The sequence below is a fragment of the Lithobates pipiens genome, unplaced genomic scaffold, assembly GCF_037356315.1.
Source record: "Lithobates pipiens isolate NorthernLeopardFrog02 unplaced genomic scaffold, aLitPip1_a1.2 Scaffold_8, whole genome shotgun sequence".
NCBI lineage: Eukaryota > Metazoa > Chordata > Amphibia > Anura > Ranidae > Lithobates > Lithobates pipiens.
The window spans coordinates 166,783,508-166,803,366 of NW_027507903.1; the positions used below are offsets into that span (position 1 = coordinate 166,783,508).

The window sequence follows — 19,859 nt, forward strand, 5'->3', positions numbered from 1 at the left end:
GGGTTATTTTTCTCCTTTATTGATATGCGCTGATGAGGCGGCACTGATGGGCACTGATAGGCTTCACTGATGGGCACAGATAGGCTGCACTGGTAGGTACAGATAAGGTGGCACCGATGAGCCCTGATAAGGCAGCTCTGATGGGCCCTGATAGGTGTCGCTTATAGGTAGCACTGGTAGGTTACACTGATTGGCAGCACTGGTGATGGGGCACTGATTGGTGACATTGATAGGTGGCACTGTGGGCACTGATAGGTGGCACTGTTGTGCACTGGTAGGTGGCACTGGCATGTGGCACAGGTGGCCACAGTTCACTTGGTGGTGGCTCTCCGTGATCAGGACTGATGTCCCTCTGATAGCCACCGGTGAATGGCTTTTTTTCTCCTCACACTACCAATGTGAGGAGAAAAAAATAGCTGATTACTACCTCTCTTTATATCATATGATCAGCTGTCATTGGCTGACAGCTGATCACGTGGTAAGGGGTCAGGATCGACCCCTTAATCCTATCTGTGATCAGCCATGTCTCGTAGACTTGCTGATCACCGACTGCACCACGCATGCCCTGTAGGGGGTGCGCAGGCCGCTCACGCACGGGGGACATCATATGATGTCCTCCCGGCAAAGTAGGTCAGCGCTGTAGTTGTCATCCGGCTATAGCACGGACGGGAAGGGTTTAAGACATGAAAGTGTGTGTGCTCAAGTGCAGATTTGTGAATGTGTTAACTTAAACCGGAGGTCCACTGAATAAAAATATTAAAAGCCAGTAGCTACAAATACTGCAGCTGCTGACTTTTAATAAATGGACACTTACCTGTCCAGGGAGCCCGGGATGTCGGCAGCCGTGCGGCTTCACTTCCTGGTTCCCTACTGTGCATGTGCGAGTTGCGCTGCATGTGTTCACTGGTCCATGCTGTCTTCTGTCTCCCAGACAAAAGACAGCGGGGGAGGACAGAGTAGGTGCCAGAAGTGGCATAGGTCACCATGAATGCCGCTGTGATCTATGCCAGGAAGTGGGAGCAAATACCTGTATTAGACAGGTATTTGCTCCTTCCTCCCCCCCTGAAAGGTGCCAAATGTTACACTGGAGGGAGGGAAGATTCCAAAAAGTGGAAGCTCCATTTTTGGGTGGCACTCAACTTTAAGCTGATTTGATAAGCTTTATTTAGAATGAGAAACGATGATGAAAGGATAACGAGAAAAAACACAATACTTTAAAATTATCTGTGTAGTTGCATGCTTTATTCAGCCCACATTGACCACTGCACTCCAACTAAAATGTCAAAGTATCCTGATAGACAGCTTTACAATTAAGAGACAAATACAAATAATAGTAGTCATAAATCTTAATTCACAAAGCTAACACACCAGGATGGGAATCCTAATGCTAGCCATACACACATAGATTTCTCTTTTTCACCCCACAGGCACAATGAGAGACATCTAATAGATTTCTCAATCCATGCTAAACAGTGTACGTGGAGGAATTTCCCTATCATGAATGATTGGGGATCGCACACCCTCTGCCTGCATGCTGGATGGTGGTGTGCTAGAAGACTGTACTCGCGCATGCAACTGCTCATTTTTTTTTAGAGAGCAGTAAATGACTGAACCTGCCTGTTGGCAGATACCTATGAGAACTGAGCATTAACTTTAAAGTAGACAATGGGGTTACATTTAGCCTTATATTTTAGACTTCAATCTTCTCTAACCTAATTGGTAGTGATATCTCCACCCCTTTCATATCTAACATCATGATAACCAGCTGGACTTTACTTTCCCACCTAGTTTGGATTTCTTGTCTTTATTAAATTATAGAACAAAAAAAAAAACTTTTTTACAGTAGGGACTAAGATTATGTATATATTCCACGTAGATACCAGTCATTTTCTTGGGAATTTTGAACATTTACATTATTAACACACCCCAGTGGGTAATGACTTAAGTTTTAAAGTTATTGGTTACTTAAATAACTTATAGTGGTTAACAATCTTACAGATATGATCAGGAAAATACAATATATATTCAGTTTAAAATAATGAGCCAATGTGTGTTGTAGTAGATTTGATCTAAATGTGAAATATTAGATCTTATGATTGTTTTTGTTCATCCATACATTTTCTATACAGTACTAGTTATAAGGGTTATGATAATAAAAGAATAATATGAGTGTTTCTCATTTCTAAAATAAAAACAAAAATACACTTTGAGGCACATACCAGGACTGGCAAATTATATTTTCATTAGGAGTAAAAAAAAAGGACTGCTGTTTCACAGCTCCCAGTCTAGTCACCCCAGGTCACAGGATTGCTAGGTAACAATCACTATGCAAAGAGGTTAGCTAACAATTAAATAACGCATAGTTTCTGTTTAAGAAAAACATATTACCTATCAAAATACTACATGCATTATTAACTGCCTGTTCCATTGATATCAACAGAATAGAAACTTTATTAATGCCTTTTACAACAAAAATAAATATGGAATCACACGATCATCTTCAGTTGATCTTTGTATTCCAAAAATGTAAAAATATTTGTGAATAAGGTTTGATTTAGGCGAATCACCAGCTAACTGATCATAATAAAACCAGAGTACTTAAAGAAAACCTGTGTTTGCCCTTAAAGTGGTATTAAAGGTTTGGCTTAAAAAAAATAACAAATATGTTATACTTACCTTCTCTGTGCAGTAGTTTTGCACAGAACTGTTCCTATCCTTCTCTACTTGGTTCTTCCACCAGGGCTTCTTGGCCAATGCCCCCAATAGCAAGCCACTTGCTATGGAGGCACTGGTGCGTGGTCGCTCCTGGGCCCTGCTCTATGCATTCATAAGACACTTAGCCCTTGTACACACGGTCGGACATTCCGACGGAAAATGTCCGATCAGACCGTGTTGTCGGATAATCCGACTGTTAGAGCTGGGCTATAAAACTTTCCGACAACATGATCCGATTGTGTGTAGAGAACGCCACGCATGCTCAGATCAAATTCCTAGACCAAAGCTATTGGCTACTAGCCTGAACGTAGTCCCGACGTAATGAAATAACGTCATCACGTTACGTACGATCGGATTTTCCGACAACTTTGTCCGACCGTGTGTATGCAACACAAGTTTCAGACAAAATCCATCGGACAAAATCCATCGGACAAAATCTGACAGATTTTGTTGTCGGAATGTCCGACCGTGTGTACAAGGGCTTAGAGCCTCAGCTCGGCCCCGCTCCTCCTGCTCTCTCCTCATTTGCTCACTGACTGTGATTGTTTCAGCCATTCAGTCCTGGGCCAGCTGAGGGTCTTGTGCAAATCTCTGGATAGAGAGGGGGCTCAGGTGAGTATTAGGGGGATTGTAGGGGGAGCAACATACAGAAGTTTTTTTTACATTTATGCATAGAATACATGAAGTTAAGAAACCTTCTGTCTTTACAACCACTTTAAAGAGCTGGACAAAGTATGTGAGCTAGAAAAATGTGCAGTCCAGAAAAATGAAAAAAAAATGTGTAATGAGTCAAATTGAGCGTATAAGATACATGATCAAAAAGATTATCCAAATGATGAATATGTCCCAAAGACACTGTAGGGAGTCACCACTGTAAAGGGATCTACCACCATTAGGGCATGAGGGGGCTTACCAGAACATATAGTCCCAATTGGCTTATACCATGTGGGTCTAAACATGCAATGGTGTTGAACACCTGTTATGGAATTGCACTCCACCGAACAAGCTTTAGACCACTTGGGCAGATGATTGACTTTCGCTATCAGTGTTGTAGCATAATCAAGAGCAGCTATGCAGGACCATTAAAATCTGATTCAGAGGTAGATAAAATCCTCCTAACATCACTCCATTAAAACTCCATGAACTCCAGGAGCAAAAAACAGACAACTCTACATAGTGTAAAACCGTAGACAGGATTTTAATTTAAAATAATGTAGAACACTCACATTTAAGTAGATATAAACACGCACATCAATATGTTATTCCTTGTAGACATCAAGATAGGATGCAATGGCATAAACAGGACTAGGAATGACGTGTTTCGTCTTAAAGAGACATCATCTGGGGTGTCAAACTGTCTAGGTCATTAGCTTTAAATGAAAAATATGATCCCAAAGTGGACACCCTACCTATGACACAGTATGTGTGTGCTCACCAATAACTTCCTGGGTGACAACACAATGGCGTGTTTGCGTGCGGGTCAAGCCTCATTGTGACATCGAGGCAAACAGCGTGCCAACATTGCGTAATCAATACACTACTATCTTCAAACGCCAGAGAATGACACGGGTGCATGCGATTCAAGCCTCGTACTAAAACTAATGCTGATCAAGTGCCTCCGTTACGTCATCATTATGATTCATCTCCAGACGGCATAAGAGAAATGTACAAGCCTCAGTAGGATTTAAATGCAGGTGTCTCAAGCCTCAGTATGGATAACAAATGTTATCAGTCAGACCTTAATTGCAACTCATAAAAAGGCGTCTCAAGCCTCAGCATATATTACAAAAGGGCCAACTCACATCATACATATTATATAACAGGCTATTCTGATGGGAAACAAAAGAAAGCAGTATGGTGTAAAGTAAGATATTGAGTCTACAGGACTTATATTTAAATAAATTTGGATCTTGGCAGGTTGTTGACAGCAGGTCTATAATCAACAACTATTAAATATACAAAATCAAATCTGTACATTATAAATATTCTATTGATGTGTATGAAAATTAAAATACAGTGAAACATATCAATATAAAGTGAAACATATAAATATAAATACAAAATAAAATACAACATTCTTAGCTGAATCAATTATTGAGTGTTGATGTGTTTTGAAGAAATGGAATTTGTATTCTTTTACCATGACAAAGAAGAATTATTTATATATTATTTGATTAGCTGCTTGTCTAAATTGTAAGAAATTTCATCAGAAGGAAGTTTTTTAAAGAGTCTGCAGGAATAATGAACTGTTTACTATGTTTCTAATGCAAGTAATTGATGCTCTGATTTTTGTTTCAGTATAGCATTAACTTTACTAAATTAAAAATCCTATTTTAGGTTATTATTATGAGATTCCCTCCATTGGAGCAATTCGTATCAACACACAGGTTGGTATTTTTTATTTTATTATATGTTATTATTGTGTAAGATTGGCTTATTTTACTTCTACCTATACAATTGTACTTATTCATATTATTTATATGTATTTAAATGTATTTTATATTTATTTATATTTAGTAATTATTAATTATTTTAATTAACCTAATGCTGGCCAGGTACTATACAATCTGATTGTACAATCTTCTTTAGATCTATCATCAACTATGTAATAATTCATTAATTGGGATACATTGTATAGGTTTGCCCTCATATTACATAGTTTTGGTAAATTGTAAGGTCACTAGTCACCAGTCACTAACATTCCATGGAATCTAAAAACCTCCCACATAAAGAATGGCACAAAAGCTGCTGCCAAAGGCAGTGAAGATAGAGGTACAAAATGGGACATTTTGGAGAATCAATCCAAAACTATCCAAAGCACGGTATATCCCTCAGATGGAGGCAGATATGTAATAAAGTCTATTTGTAGAAAGGGCCCTACAGGAGCTTGAGTTCGAGATTTAGTCTGGCCACAGACTGGACATACATTAGCACGCTCTTCCACATCTTTGCAGAGACAAGGTTACTAAAACAAATACATTTGAGAAAGAGGGTACAGTCCCTGGAAATGCATCATGCACGTTGCCTCTCCCGATATCATCCAGTCTGTTTGACAGCTATCATCCTTGTGTGTGGCCAAGAATGCTGCTGCCATCATTTACATCCCTGGCTGGTTAGCACCCTGTCATCTCCTGCTTGCTTGGCGATGGTCCCAACCCCACATTGTCTGCAGTTGCCTGTTCTCTGATGTCTCAGATCTATGCTGATTAACAGCAACCATAATGTAAGTGTGGTGCTTGTTTTAATAAAGTTATTTTTATCTGGTACTTACTTCTGCTCCCTGCTTTTCATTTTCTTCGGTTTCTCAGTTGGGGAGGCATTGACAAAATTTCCAGTTGCACTGGAGTCAATGAATACTTCCATTGTGGCTATAGAAGTGAGGAAAGGCATTTGCAATGAGATAGAATGACAGGGAGAGGAGGGGTGAGAATAATGCCCTAATGTGCCCCTCACAAGAAACACTAGACCTGAGGAGTTTCTGGCCACTTATATTTTTTTTGGCTACAATAGATGCAGAGGCTCTGACACAGGCATAGAGTTCTTTCCTTAGTGGTAACACAAGCATAGTCTAGTCCCATGGGATCCTCCTGAAGTGGAGGAGTGGGAAACTTGGAAGGTTTAAGTGAGTTAGGAGCCAGGTGCCTTGCTTAGCAAGCCCTTTCTTGGGTTCACTCTATGGAATGGATGTCAATATGAATGGACGGCTAGACTAAATCATCCAAGTTGGTGGGAATTTCTCGACCTTACAATTCATCTTTAATGCATTCTGACATACCTTGTCAGAAGGTGGCCATGAGAGCATTGTTGTTCCAAGACAGTTCTGCAGCAAGTGTGCAAAATTGGATGACATACTGCCCTACTGTTTAGCTGTTCTGATGCAGCTGATGAGGAGCAGTTGCTCTGTAGAAGGCTTGAGTGGGCTTGTCAAAGACTTGCTCCTGAAGAGCACGAGGAATGCTGAAATACTGTGGGTCATAGGATCAAGTTTCACTCAGAGTGTAGCAGCTCAGGCCAGGGTGTCTCCAGAGAACAGGGGCAGGGCATAAGCTACCATAGCATGGTTGTTAGGGACATTTTTCAGCTTTGGTTCAAAGCAAATGCTACACTGAGATGAAGGCAAGTTAATAGAGGCATTGGCTGCTGGGCAGGGGGTGCTACAGCAAGGAATCCTTGGATTTGATTCAGAAAATTAATGATGAAATGAAAATAGAAAACCATCTATGGTCTCATAGTCACTGAGACTTTGGAGGAGATGCTCAGCAAGATCCACAGATTGCTGTGGTGCTTTGGATATAGGAATTCAAGCAAACTTGGTTCAAGCAAATGGATGGGAAATTCACTAGGGGCAGACAAGCTGAGCAGGGTTTGGTAGCAGCATCTGGGGTTAGGCTGTAGTTTGGGACACAGAGAGCCTTGCAGAGTCACAGAGAGGCAAAGGAAACTGCAGGGACTGGATACTCAATAACACTGAAGGAAATTAAGCAGGAAGTGAGAGCCCTTAAGAGGGTCAATGTGCAGGGTCTAAGGGTGTTATGCTCACTAGAAGTAATGGCAATATGTTTCTTGTAACAATGTTATACAGGGTTCAGAGTTGAAGTCTGAAGAATCTTAATCAGATTACCCTGCAAGGGGTGATGAGTTTTTATGCTAACAACTCCCAGGTTGTGGCCCTTGGACTTACCCAAGTAGACAACTACTGTAGACTGTACAGATATACAGGGATGACTTATTTGCAGCACTGGGGTTCTTGGCTCACTATAAGTAAAAGCAACAGGTCTCCTGTAGCAATGGAATACTGGACTTAGAGGTGAAGTCTGGAGAGTACAGAAGTCACACAAGTGAAGGGAGAATAGATGCTGTGAATATAATGTAAAGAGAATTACACAGGCTATAGGATGCAAGTTGCTGGCTGGAATAACAAGGAAAACACAGGTAGTGGTTGCAGACTGAAGGCTGAAGTACACTGAAAGTCACAGAGAAACTCTGGAGTCTGGACCTGGGGATCCTGTGAACATTCAGGGCATACATGCTCAGCAAGTTACTGGGAGACACAGGAGGCTAGCAACTAGTGTGATGATGTTTGTCTCAAATGCCAGGAAACACATGTGCTGGCTTTTTAAAGCCGAGTCTGGCCACTGACTGAAGCACTGGCATCCACTGATTGGCTGCATGCCAAAAATGTAAAAAAGATTAGCAGACCTGTGCTGGAACATGGCACAAGGGAAGTATGACTTTATATGGAAGCAAATCTGTCAGGAATTAACTGACCTGTCTAGTAAGTCCATTTCACTCAGTAGAAGTCATTCTGGAACTCCTATATTGCATTCTCATTCCAGGGCAGTGAATCGCCGCTGAAGACAAGCTTGAAATGAGATGTCAGAGAAGGAACCAGCCATTTCCAATGTGGAGCAAGGCATCTCTGTTGCCGTGACTACCGGTTTTGCATGCTTGCGTGCTTTGTCAAATCACTGGAAAACCGCTAACAGAGGCAATATAACCACACTGTAAGTGCAGGCCTAGGCAAAGAGTGAATGCAGGTCCTGACTAATTGCTCAATCTGTGCCCTTAACCTTAACAGTGACTTAACAAAGCATGCAAGCGTGCAAAACCGTTAGTCACAGCAACAGAGACGCCTTGCTCCACGTTGGCCGTGGCTGTTTCCTTCTCTGACACCTCAGTTCAAGCTTGTGTTCGGTGACACCCCCTTCCTTCAACACTCCCCACGGACCTTTTTGCCTCTGGGCACAGACGCCAGTGTCAGTGACACCATCTTCCCGGGTACCGGCTCTACACACAGTCGGTCTTAGTGATCCATCAGTGCCTGAGCCAGCCTTACAGCCTTGTGGTAACGTCATTCAAATTTGTACTGTTTTAATCTTTGGAATAAATCACCAGCAACCTTTTTAAGTATACATGTGGTTGCAGCCATTACCCATCAACTCCAGCTCAGTTCTCAAGAGCTGTCAACCCTTTTTGTCTTCAGCATTACAGCATCTGATCCTCTGTCATTAGACAGTAGCACGGTTTAGCTGAACATATATTGAATCATGTGGTTTTTCCTGTGATTAGCGCCTGGGACTCAACCTTTCAGTATCAACTTAATGCCTAGCTTTATTAATATATATTTTTTTGACACATTTACTTTTATCTCAACTACTCTTATCACCCTTATTAATATATATACCGTGCATATATATATATATATATATATATATATATATATATATATATATCTATATATATATATATATCACAATGAATTACAAATAGTTGTAATTACAGGGCAGTACCAGCACAAGCAGATGTAAATGAAGGTTTTATCCAAATTTACGTGACAAAGATAAAAGAATTGGAGAGGCATGCTTTATATAATGTAAATCCGATGATAGTCGTAAACATTTGTTTACAATGTGGAGACTCCTAATTAATCTTTAGGTAGAAATGCACAAATTGTCAGTTATAAATGTCAAATACAATAGCAGAGAATCAGCTTTGTATATATAATCTGTTATATCTATGAATTCTTATACATCACGCAACATGCAATTTTTTTGTTCACATTTAAACTAAAATGCCTACTATTTAGAATATACTTAAGAAATATGTTTTGCCATATAACAGGATAGAGAAAGTGTTTCTAATAAGCCGTGATAGCGGCACATGTGTGTCCAATATAATAGGCTATTTAGAGTGTAAATAATGTTTTTGTAAATTTTAAACACAGCTGCCCAGTTTGACCTAAAGTTCTACGTGCTGCATTAATTGTGAGCAGCTGCAGTATTATAAACACTTTGACACAAGTAAGACTTCAATGGCTTATTCAACTTTTTAATGGAACTGCTAATCAGATACATTAGGATATAATACTGTTTCTGTAATGATAAACAGGAATCAATTAATGAAAGTAATGCAACTAGTGTATATAATGCACGGTACAATGCTTGGGAAATTAAGTAGCTAAGTGTGCAAGTCAACATAGTGTACAGCTAAAGGCAGCAACAGCTTCCCTTATGTGATCTTAAAGTTGGACTTAATTAGCTTGCCCATTTTTATAAAAAATATAGCCTCTTAAGTTTTATTATACTAAACCTGCTAAGTCCGCTCAACATTAAGCCTTTATGGCTACTTGTATGGAATTTCAATACAAAGCTATGTTGGCTGGTGCATATTACTTCATCCGAGTTTGGATTAAACAGTGGGCTAGACTACCCATTTGAACTAAAGCCAATTGTTAAATTGGAAGTAAACCCTCCTATCGTTTTCAGCCAAGGAAGCTGCCATCTTGGCCTCCCTTTAATTTTTAACTGCCATGAAGCCGCACATGTGATGAGTTATCACACCAGCCATTGGATGGTTTGACAGTTTGGTTGAGAGCACAACCAATGTGACAGTTAACATTTCCGGCATGCCGGGATTGTAACTGTTTTTTCAAACTGTTAGATTGATGGGTTTACTTCCGCTTTAAATGGAATAGTTTTGATGTACTACCTGATAGATGCTGCTTTTTGTAACCAGCCATCTTTGTATGTAAAGGATATAGGTTGTCTACTGAAGCTTGCATTGTGGGGATCTGTGTTTTCATCAAATAACATTTATTGTCAAGCCTGAAAAATGTTTGGCTTTTTTTTAAAAAAGCTTTAAGATGAAAATGTTTGAGCAATTTGGTACTATTAATAATGTATATAAAAGTTATGATTTATTTACAATAAAATTTCTTTGTTTAAACAAAAAATAGCTTCATCACTGATATAGTTTCTCTCTTTGACAGGAATATTTAGATGTCCTTGGAAGACCAATGGTTTTGGCGAGAGAAAAAGCTAAGCAAGTACAGTGGACTAATGTTTATTTGGATGCTTTGGTAAGAACAGAATACATTCTAAAAATACATAGAGGATAGAGTTAATATATGGATAAAATGCAACATGGCGTAATCACAGACCATATGCGAGTTAAGAAATAGTTTCTAATGTCTGTTGTAAGCAATAATGTCCCTAAATATACTTTACCAGTACCGCTTCTACATAGGCCTTTTTTCCCCTTTTAATATATTTTTAATTTATGTTTTAACAGGTTTTAAGCAGTTTGAGTAAGATATGTGTTATATAGAAATAACCTGATGAAACTTAAACACAGACGCATTATTATTCATCTTTGAACTGACCATAAGATTAGGGTTTCATATGGCATCATTTATGAAACTTTAACGTGGAAACCAACTGATCCCCAGCATTTAATAATCAAACAGGAGCATGCATAAATTGTATAGGATGTTTTTTTTCTATATACTATGATTAGGTAAGGTATGGTGACTGAAAAGGTTGGGGAAAATAAAGGCTTTTGAGCAATGAGAAGGTAAATAGAGAGAGAGAGAGAGAGAGAGATCTAATATATCTATTGTGAGGGGTTAGCTCGGCAGCGGGTGTGTGTGACCCCCTGGATGGGTTCACAACACAAAATCAGGCACAGCAGACAGCGTTGTAGGTGAAAAAAAACAAAAGGTGTGGTTTATTCATGCTACATGCAGTAAAAAATATAACAGCCAAAACAAAAGAAAAACATGAAAATAAATCCTGGTCAGCTTGACCTCTAAATACACACTTAGATTCCCTGTCTAACAACTGAGTGCAGCCTTGTGCTGCACCAGTCCCTGTCTCTGTTGTAAAGGTTTGCCACACAGGCGTTAACTCACCGCACAGAACAGGTGTCACACTCCCCAGTCTCTACAAACACAAAACTGGTTCCAGGATGGAGCATCTCCCTAAGCATGCTGGGGTTTTTTGTAGAGGTCTTAATGAGCCCACTTACTTCAGCTGGGCTCATTAACTCTTCCCCTCTAGTTGTACAAGTCTGCATAAAGCCTGAATCTAGGGCACACATATTTCCCATCCTGGATACAACCAGGTGACTTTACCTGCCGGCTGCCACACTATATATAGATATATATCTATATATACAGTGCTGTGAAAAAGTAGTTACCCCCTTCCTGTTTTTTTTTTTTTTGGCATATTTCTCACACTTAAAGGTTTTTTAATGTTACACAAAGATAACCCAAGTAAATCCAAGATGCAATTTTTTTAATTATTTAATTTATTAAGGGAAAAAAGCTGTTCAAACCTGCCTGGCCCTATGTGAAAAAGGAATTGCCCCCTCCCATGCTGAATCATGAATGAACTGTGATTAACCACAATTGTTTGGAAAAGCTGAGTTAAATTTCACTTGCCACACCCAGGCCTGATTACTGCCAGACCTGCTGAATCAAGAAATCACATAAATCACACTAACAGATCACAAAAAGCCACACATCATGCCACAATCTAAAAAAATTCAAGAACAGATTAGAAACAAGCGTCTATCGGTCTAGGAAGGGTTTCAAAGCCATTTCTATCAAATGGAGATAACTTGGATCAGTGGTGAACCTTCCCAGGAGTGGCCTGGCCTACAAAAATTACTCCAAGAGCATGACGATGACCTATCCAGGAGGTCATAAAGGTATCCAGAAAAACATCTAAAGAACTGCAGGCCTCAGGTAAGATCAGTGCTCATGATTCAACTATAAGAAAGAGAATGGGACAAAATGTCATCCATGGGAGAGTTCCAAAGCCAAAGCCCTCCTGACCAAAAAGAACACAACGGCTCATCTCACATTTACCAAAAAACATCTTGATTATCCCCAAAACTTTAAGGCAAATAGTGATGGACGAACTTCCGACGGGACGTTTCGCGAAAGCGAAATGCGAACGGACCCAAACGTTCGCGAAACCGAACGTTCGCCGCGGGCCCCATTGACTTCAATGGGAGGCGAACTTTGCAAACCTTCATGTCGAATTTGCGGCCACGTGGTAATTATTAGGGGGTAAAACGTAGTCCCACCATCTGGACAATGACATAATACATGTATGAGGTGAATTTGGGATCGATAACTACAAGCATTTTTATTTTATTTGGGAAATTGTTCTAACAATTCAGGACTATGGAGCTAATGAAGGCAATGGAGGAGAGGGAAGGTCAGGGACCAGGGTAGGCAAAGAAGAGGGTGCAGGAGATGATCACCAGCAGCGTGACATACCGGAATGACACATGCACCGTGATAGAGGCATCTGACAGCAGCACCGTAATACAGAGCACTGACAGCAGCACCGTGACATACAGCGCTGACAGCAGCACCGTGACATACAGCGCTGACAGCAGCACCGTGACATACAGCGCTGACAGCAGCACCGTGACATACAGCGCTGACAGCAGCACCGTGACATACAGCGCTGACAGCAGCACCGTGACATACAGCGCTGACAGCAGCACCGTGACATACAGCACTGACAGCAGCACCGTAAGCAGCCCCAGGAGGAAGTCAGCACAGCACAGGGATGGTGTGATCCCCTCATAATAAGAACCCCCAGGAGGAAGTCAGCACAGCACAGGGATAGTGTGATCCCTTCATAATAAGAACCCCCAGGAGGAAGTCAGCACAGCACAGGGATATCATAAGCAGCCCCAGTAGAAATATGACACCGCTCAACCTCTTCAAAGAGGAGGGTAGGGGCATATAGTACGGTGTGCTTTTTTGGGTCAAGGAAGTGAGCAGACTGTACGTCAGTCCCTATACCGCTGAAGGACTGCTGCAGTATAGGGCAGCGGTCAGCAGTGGTGCACGTCAACCCTATCTATTGTGGACCTATAGCGGTCCTTACAGAACAGCAGACTGTACCGCACTCAAGCCTATGTACCGTAGCACCCTATACCAAGTTACCAGTCCTTATAAGAACTTTTGTGGACCAAGCAGGTTGTGTATTAGTGTTTAGCAGACTGTACGTCAGTCCCTATACCGCTGAAGGACTGCTGCAGTATAGGGCAGCGGTCAGCAGTGGTGCACGTCAACCCTATCTATTGTGGACCGATAGCGGTCCTTACAGAACAGCAGACTGTACCGCACTCAAGCCTATGTACCGTAGCACCCTATACCAAGTTACCAGTCCTTATAAGAACTTTTGTGGACCAAGCAGGTTGTGTATTAGTGTTTAGCAGACTGTACGTCAGTCCCTATACCGCTGAAGGACTGCTGCAGTATAGGGCAGCGGTCAGCAGTGGTGCACGTCAACCCTATCTATTGTGGACCGATAGCGGTCCTTACAGAACAGCAGACTGTACCGCACTCAAGCCTATGTACCGTAGCACCCTATACCAAGTTACCAGTCCTTATAAGAACTTTTGTGGAACAAGCAGGTTGTGTGTTAGTGATTAGCAGACTGTACGTCAGTCCCTATACCGCTGAAGGACTGCTGCAGTATAGGGCAGCGGTCAGCAGTGGTGCACGTCAACCCTATCTATTGTGGACCGATAGCGGTCCTTACAGAACAGCAGACTGTACCGCACTCAAGCCTATGTACCGTAGCACCCTATACCAAGTTACCAGTCCTTATAAGAACTTTTGTGGAACAAGCAGGTTGTGTGTTAGTGATTAGCAGACTGTACGTCAGTCCCTATACCGCTGAAGGACTGCTGCAGTATAGGGCAGCGGTCAGCAGTGGTGCACGTCAACCCTATCTATTGTGGACCGATAGCGGTCCTTACAGAACAGCAGACTGTACCGCACTCAAGCCTATGTACCGTAGCACCCTATACCAAGTTACCAGTCCTTATAAGAACTTTTGTGGAACAAGTGAGTTGTGAATGTTTAGCAGACTGCAGCAGAAGGGCAGCAGTCAAGTATAATATCCTTTCTATATTTGGAAGAAAGAATATTATACATGTACAAGCCTATTACTGTACCACTGATACCAGTCCTGAAAAGAACCTTTGTGGAACTAATAATAACAGCAAGTCTTTAAAATTACCCTCACTGCCTGACAACACTGCTTCCTTCCTGTCCCTATACAAATTGGCAAAAAAAGAGAACGATTAGTGGTTACTGGAACAGCTCTTTTGTGGACCTTGATAGTAACAGCTAATGATGATGATGATGATGATGATGATGAAAGACTAATCTGGCTGTCCCTGTAGCATACACCGTCCTTTCCCTTTCTCTAAACTAACAAAAGACACTCAGGCTGCTGCAAGAATCAGCAGCACAGCAAACCTATCAACACCTAACACCTATACCAGTCCTGAAAAGAACTTTTGTGTACCAAATAGCTAGTGGTTTATCTCTCCCTACTCCACACAGGAACCTGTCCCTATCGTAACAGAAGAAAGAATGTAAAATGGCCACCGGATCGGGTGTATTTATAGGTTAGGGGGAATGTCCAAGTGTCCATGTGCTGTCATGTCTCAATTGGCTGTCCTGTATCACATGATAAACGTGTCACCAAAGGTTAAAGTTCTTGTATACATTAAACACGTAAGTCCGCCGCGGCGAACGACGGAAAAAGGCGTTCGAACGTGCGGACCGCGAATGTCGGAAATTCGCCGCGAAACGACCGCCGGGCGAAACGTTCGTCCATCACTAAAGGCAAATATTCTGTGGACTGATGAGACAAAACCTTTACTTTTTGGAAGGTGTGCATCCCTTTACATCTGGCATAAAACTAATACAGCATTTCATAACAATAACATCATACCAACAGTCAGATATGGTGGTGGTAGCATGATGGTCTGGGATTGCTTCGCAGCTTCAGGACCTGGACGAGTTATCATAATTGATGGAACCATGAATTCTGAGCTCTACCAGAAAATCCTAAAGGAGACTGTCCAGCCATCAGTTTGTGACTTTAAGCTCAAGTGCACTTGGGTTGTCCAGCAGGACAATGAGTCCACCTCCAAATGGCTCAAACAAAGCAAAATATGGGTTTTGGGAGTAGCCTAGTCAAAGCCTGGACTTAAATCCAATTGAGATGCTGCATCATGACCTTATACAGGCCGTTCATGCTGAAAAACCCTCCAATGTGGCTGAATTAAAACAACTCTGCAAATAAGAGTGGGCCAAAATTGATCCACAGCAATGTGAAAGACTCATTGCCAGTTATCACAAACGTTTGATTGCAGTTGTTGTCGCCAAGGGCGGCACAACCAGTTATTAAGTTTAGGGGGCAATGCCTTTTTCACATAAAGCATGGCAGGTTTAGACAGCTTGCCTTAACCACTTAAGGACTGCCTCACGCCGATATACGTTGGCAGAATGGCACGGCTGGGCACAATCACGTACTGGTACGTGATTCTTTAAGTGCCCATCTGTGGGTCGGGAGCACACTGCCGGTGGTGTGCTCCCAAACCCGGTCCTGTGCTCCATGACCGTGGCCGCGGGACCAGCGGACCCGATCGCCGCTGGTGTCCCGCGATCGGGTCACAGAACTGAAGAACGAGGAGAGGTCTGTGTAAACAAACCTCTCTCCGTGCTTCCCTGTGTGGCTGTCACCGATCGCCTCTTCCCTTTTGTAGGGAAGAACGATCAGTGACATCACATGCCAGGCCACGCCCCCTACAATAAAAAAAACACATAACGTCATACATAACACATAGTGGTTAACTCCTTCACTGCCAGTGTCATTTACACAGGAATTAATGAATTTAAATAGCAATGATTGCTGTATAAATGACAATGGTCCCAAAAATGTGTCAAAAATGTCTGATGTGTCCGCCATAATGTTGCAGTCACAATAAAAACTGCTGATCGCCGCCATTACTAGTAAAACATTTTTTTTTATAAAAATGCTCTAAAACTATCCCCTATTTTGTAAATGCTATAACTTTTGCGCAAACCAATCAATAATCTTTAATTGAGATTTTTTTTATCAAAAATATGTAGAAGAATACGTATCGGCCTAAACCGAGGAAAAAATGTTTTTTTATATATTTTTTGGGGATATTTATTATAGCAAAAAGTAAAAAATATTGCATTTTTTTCAAAATTGTCGCTCTATTTTTGTTTATAGCGCAAAAAATTCAAACCGCAGAGGTGGTCAAAAACCACCAAAAGAAAGCTCTATTTGTGGGAAAAAAGGAAGTGAATTTTGTTTGGGAGCCACATCGCACGACCGTGCAATTGTCAGTTAAAACGACGCAGTGCCGAATCGCAAAAAGGGGCCTGGTCCTTTGGCTGCAAATTGGTCCGGGGCTTAAGTGGTTAATAAATAAACCATTGTTTAAAAAATGCATTTTGTATTTACTCGGCTTATCTTTGTGTAATGATAAAATGTGTTTGATGATCTGAGTCAATAAAGTGTGACAAATATGCAAACAATAAAAAATCAGGAAGGGGCAAATACTTTTTCACAGCATTGTGTATATATATATATATATATATATATATATATATATATATATATATATATATATATACATACATATATATATATATATATATATATATATATATATATATATATATACATACATATATATATATATATATATATATATATATATATATATATATATTTTTTTTTTTATTTACTCCTCAGATTCCCCAGTTGTTTCAATAGTTAGTGAAGAGCAGACAATTACACTATAACAAATCCTTTTCAGTTCCTTTGTTTTCTGCTGATTCCTTTTTCTGGATGTTGGTGATGTTTTCAAGCCTTTCTGATGTAAGATACAGCCATGTCTTATCTTTCTGGTCTTTGTTCCGGACATCCTAGTAGTTGGAAGCATTACAAAAGCATGTATTGTGCTGTTCCACAGCTCAATTCAAATGCCTCACTACGAATGATTGTATCTTTTGCATGTTTCCAAATCTTCCTAGACTTACAGTAAAGTGTCACAGCATGTGCATCTGACACAGGATACAGAACAGAAAATGCTTAATGGAACAATTTGTTATATCTTCTCCCCTTTAAATGACCAGAAGTTCATTGCCCAGACCTTTTCAGTGAGCATTTTGTTACTGGAAACCTGGAGGATGTTATGTTGAGCTTTATTTGTATTACAGCAGCCCATTAAGCGATTATAAGTGTTCAAGAAAAAACTACTGTTTAAAATATCTGTAGCCCATGTAGGTACATTGTATATATCCATACTTAAAATGATTTTAGATATCTACTTAGGTCATTGAACTGTAATTACATTTCATTCTGTTTGTTAAGTTATCATGTTTTTACTTCTAACAACTATTGCACTTTTTTTCTCCATATTGAAGAGTAATTTATTAAACGATAACATAATTAATTTTCAAAGGCAAAACATAAAACTTAATTTTTAGAACTAAAGTATAATTTGTCTCTGACATTTCTATATTACATGCAACAGAGCACACTTAATAGAATACCTTTATATGTGTGATACATAGGCAACTATCTTTTTGTGTAAATACATGTGACTGTGTTATTTACATAAAAGTACTTTAAAAAAAACAAAAGGCTAACTCCTTATAAGTTTCTTGTGAAATGTACTCTTCTTAGCTATTATTTGGGGTGGACATATAAATGTAAATGTCATGAGTCAGTCAATCAGATCTAGAAGCCATTAGACACTTTTATTGAGCCAGGAAGTTAGTGATTTGCCTAACTGTATACATCTCAATGATTGTACAGAGAAATACATGATTAATTATAGCTGCTGTTTTACTGATACAGCTAAATAAATTATGAGCTTCTCATTGCAGAGTGATTCAGACCTTGGTAGCCCTTTTATAGCTGGAGAGGGCAGCTACACTTGTATAACCCTAGTGTTTCTATGGCATAATACCAGGCAGTGGCCAGAGAGGTAGTAGCATGCTGGGACTTATGGACTGTACACACAATAGAATTTTCAGACAAAAAATCTTGCATGTGGGCTTGTTGTCCAAAAGTCCGACCATGTGTATGCTCCATAGAACATTTGTTGTCGGAATTTCCGCCAACAAATGTTTGAGAGCAGGTTCTCAAATTTTCTGTCAACAAGATTTGTTGTCGTAAATTCTGAGCTTGTGTACACAATTTCCGATGCACAAAAGTCCACGCATGCTCACAATCAAGCAGAAGAGCCACACTGGCTGTTGAACATTTTTCTCGGCTCATCGTACGTGTTGTACATCAACACGTTCTTGACGTTGGGAATTTCCGACAACATTTGTGTGACCATGTGTATGCAAGACAAGTTTGAGCCAGCATACTTCAGAAGAAAATCCACAGTTTTGTTGTTGGAAAATCCTATCGTGTGTACATAGCTTTACAGTTAAAGTGTTACTAAAACCAGGACTCTGCATTCACTATATATGGTCTCCCACAGTACACATGGAAATGCAGTAATTTTAGTAAATATAAACTGCTAAATACCTTTTCTTATCAGAAGTATATAGCAGTCGAGTGACTTCTATCAGTGCCTGGTTAAAGCTTGTAGGAGGAGTTTTCATATTGCACTGGCTTTCCTATCAGGATACAAGACCCCTGATCCTCTGTCTGGACAGTGCTGATTGGCCCTTTGCTGATCACATGCGCTTTCCCAAGAAAAAAAAGCTCTCTAGCAATATACACCAAACTGAGCATGTGCAGGCTGACTCCACTAACTCTGTCTTATCCGGACATGTTTTGTGGGCAATACAAGAATGGGAGGATCTGTGCATTCAGGATCAAACAGCCATTTTACACAATGCAGATGATTAACCCCTTATGTTCCACAGTGAATATAACAAGCATGCTTTACTGCATATACAGACTGATTTTACTGTGGTGGGTTTAGTAACACTTTAGCCCTGAAATATCGGGTGATACCATTCTGATTGTCAGATGTTAGAATATGGGAGATGAGCAGATGTTCAGTTAAAGTAGGGAAGTTCTAAAACTGCTCTTAGGAATTTTTTTGCCATCTGTTTCCATTTGGGAGAATTTATTTTACTTCCGGTCCTGGAGATGGGATAGGAAATGGGAGTAAATCTCTCCAAAATAAACAGAATTCCCTTGTTAGAATGTTGTCGTCGGAACAGGTGGCCCTATTGGAGTTTCCTTCACCCACTGCTTTTTGGATTTACACTCATTGTCTTGGTGAAAATGGTCACCAGGACAAAAAAGAATGGTAGATCTTCCCAGGGGGGACACAGACAGCAATAAGGACTTGACCAATAGTCTAGCCCTTCCCTACTCTATCCAAAATGAAAAAAAAAATGCTATACATACACTTCATTCTCAAAAAAGTGTAATGTTCTTCATAGTTTATCAACATAAGATAGTTTAAACATCGTTTTTAAACATAAGATAGTTAGGTATATGTAGATAATGGCCTTACATACTCATTCTACT

The 19,859-nt window shown here is 40.4% G+C and overlaps 1 protein-coding gene across 9 annotated transcripts in view; it reads left to right on the forward strand.

Moving 5' to 3' along the window:
• Window positions 1-19,859, forward strand: part of CACNA2D1 (calcium voltage-gated channel auxiliary subunit alpha2delta 1) — a 930,857-nt gene that overhangs the window by 776,284 nt on the left and 134,714 nt on the right. For all 9 annotated transcript variants that reach the window (XM_077469518.1, XM_077469511.1, XM_077469509.1 and 6 more), the window contains 2 exons: window positions 5,053-5,102; window positions 10,484-10,573. In XM_077469518.1, coding sequence (XP_077325644.1) covers window positions 5,053-5,102; window positions 10,484-10,573 — 140 coding nt within the window. The remainder of the gene's footprint in view (window positions 1-5,052; window positions 5,103-10,483; window positions 10,574-19,859) is intronic.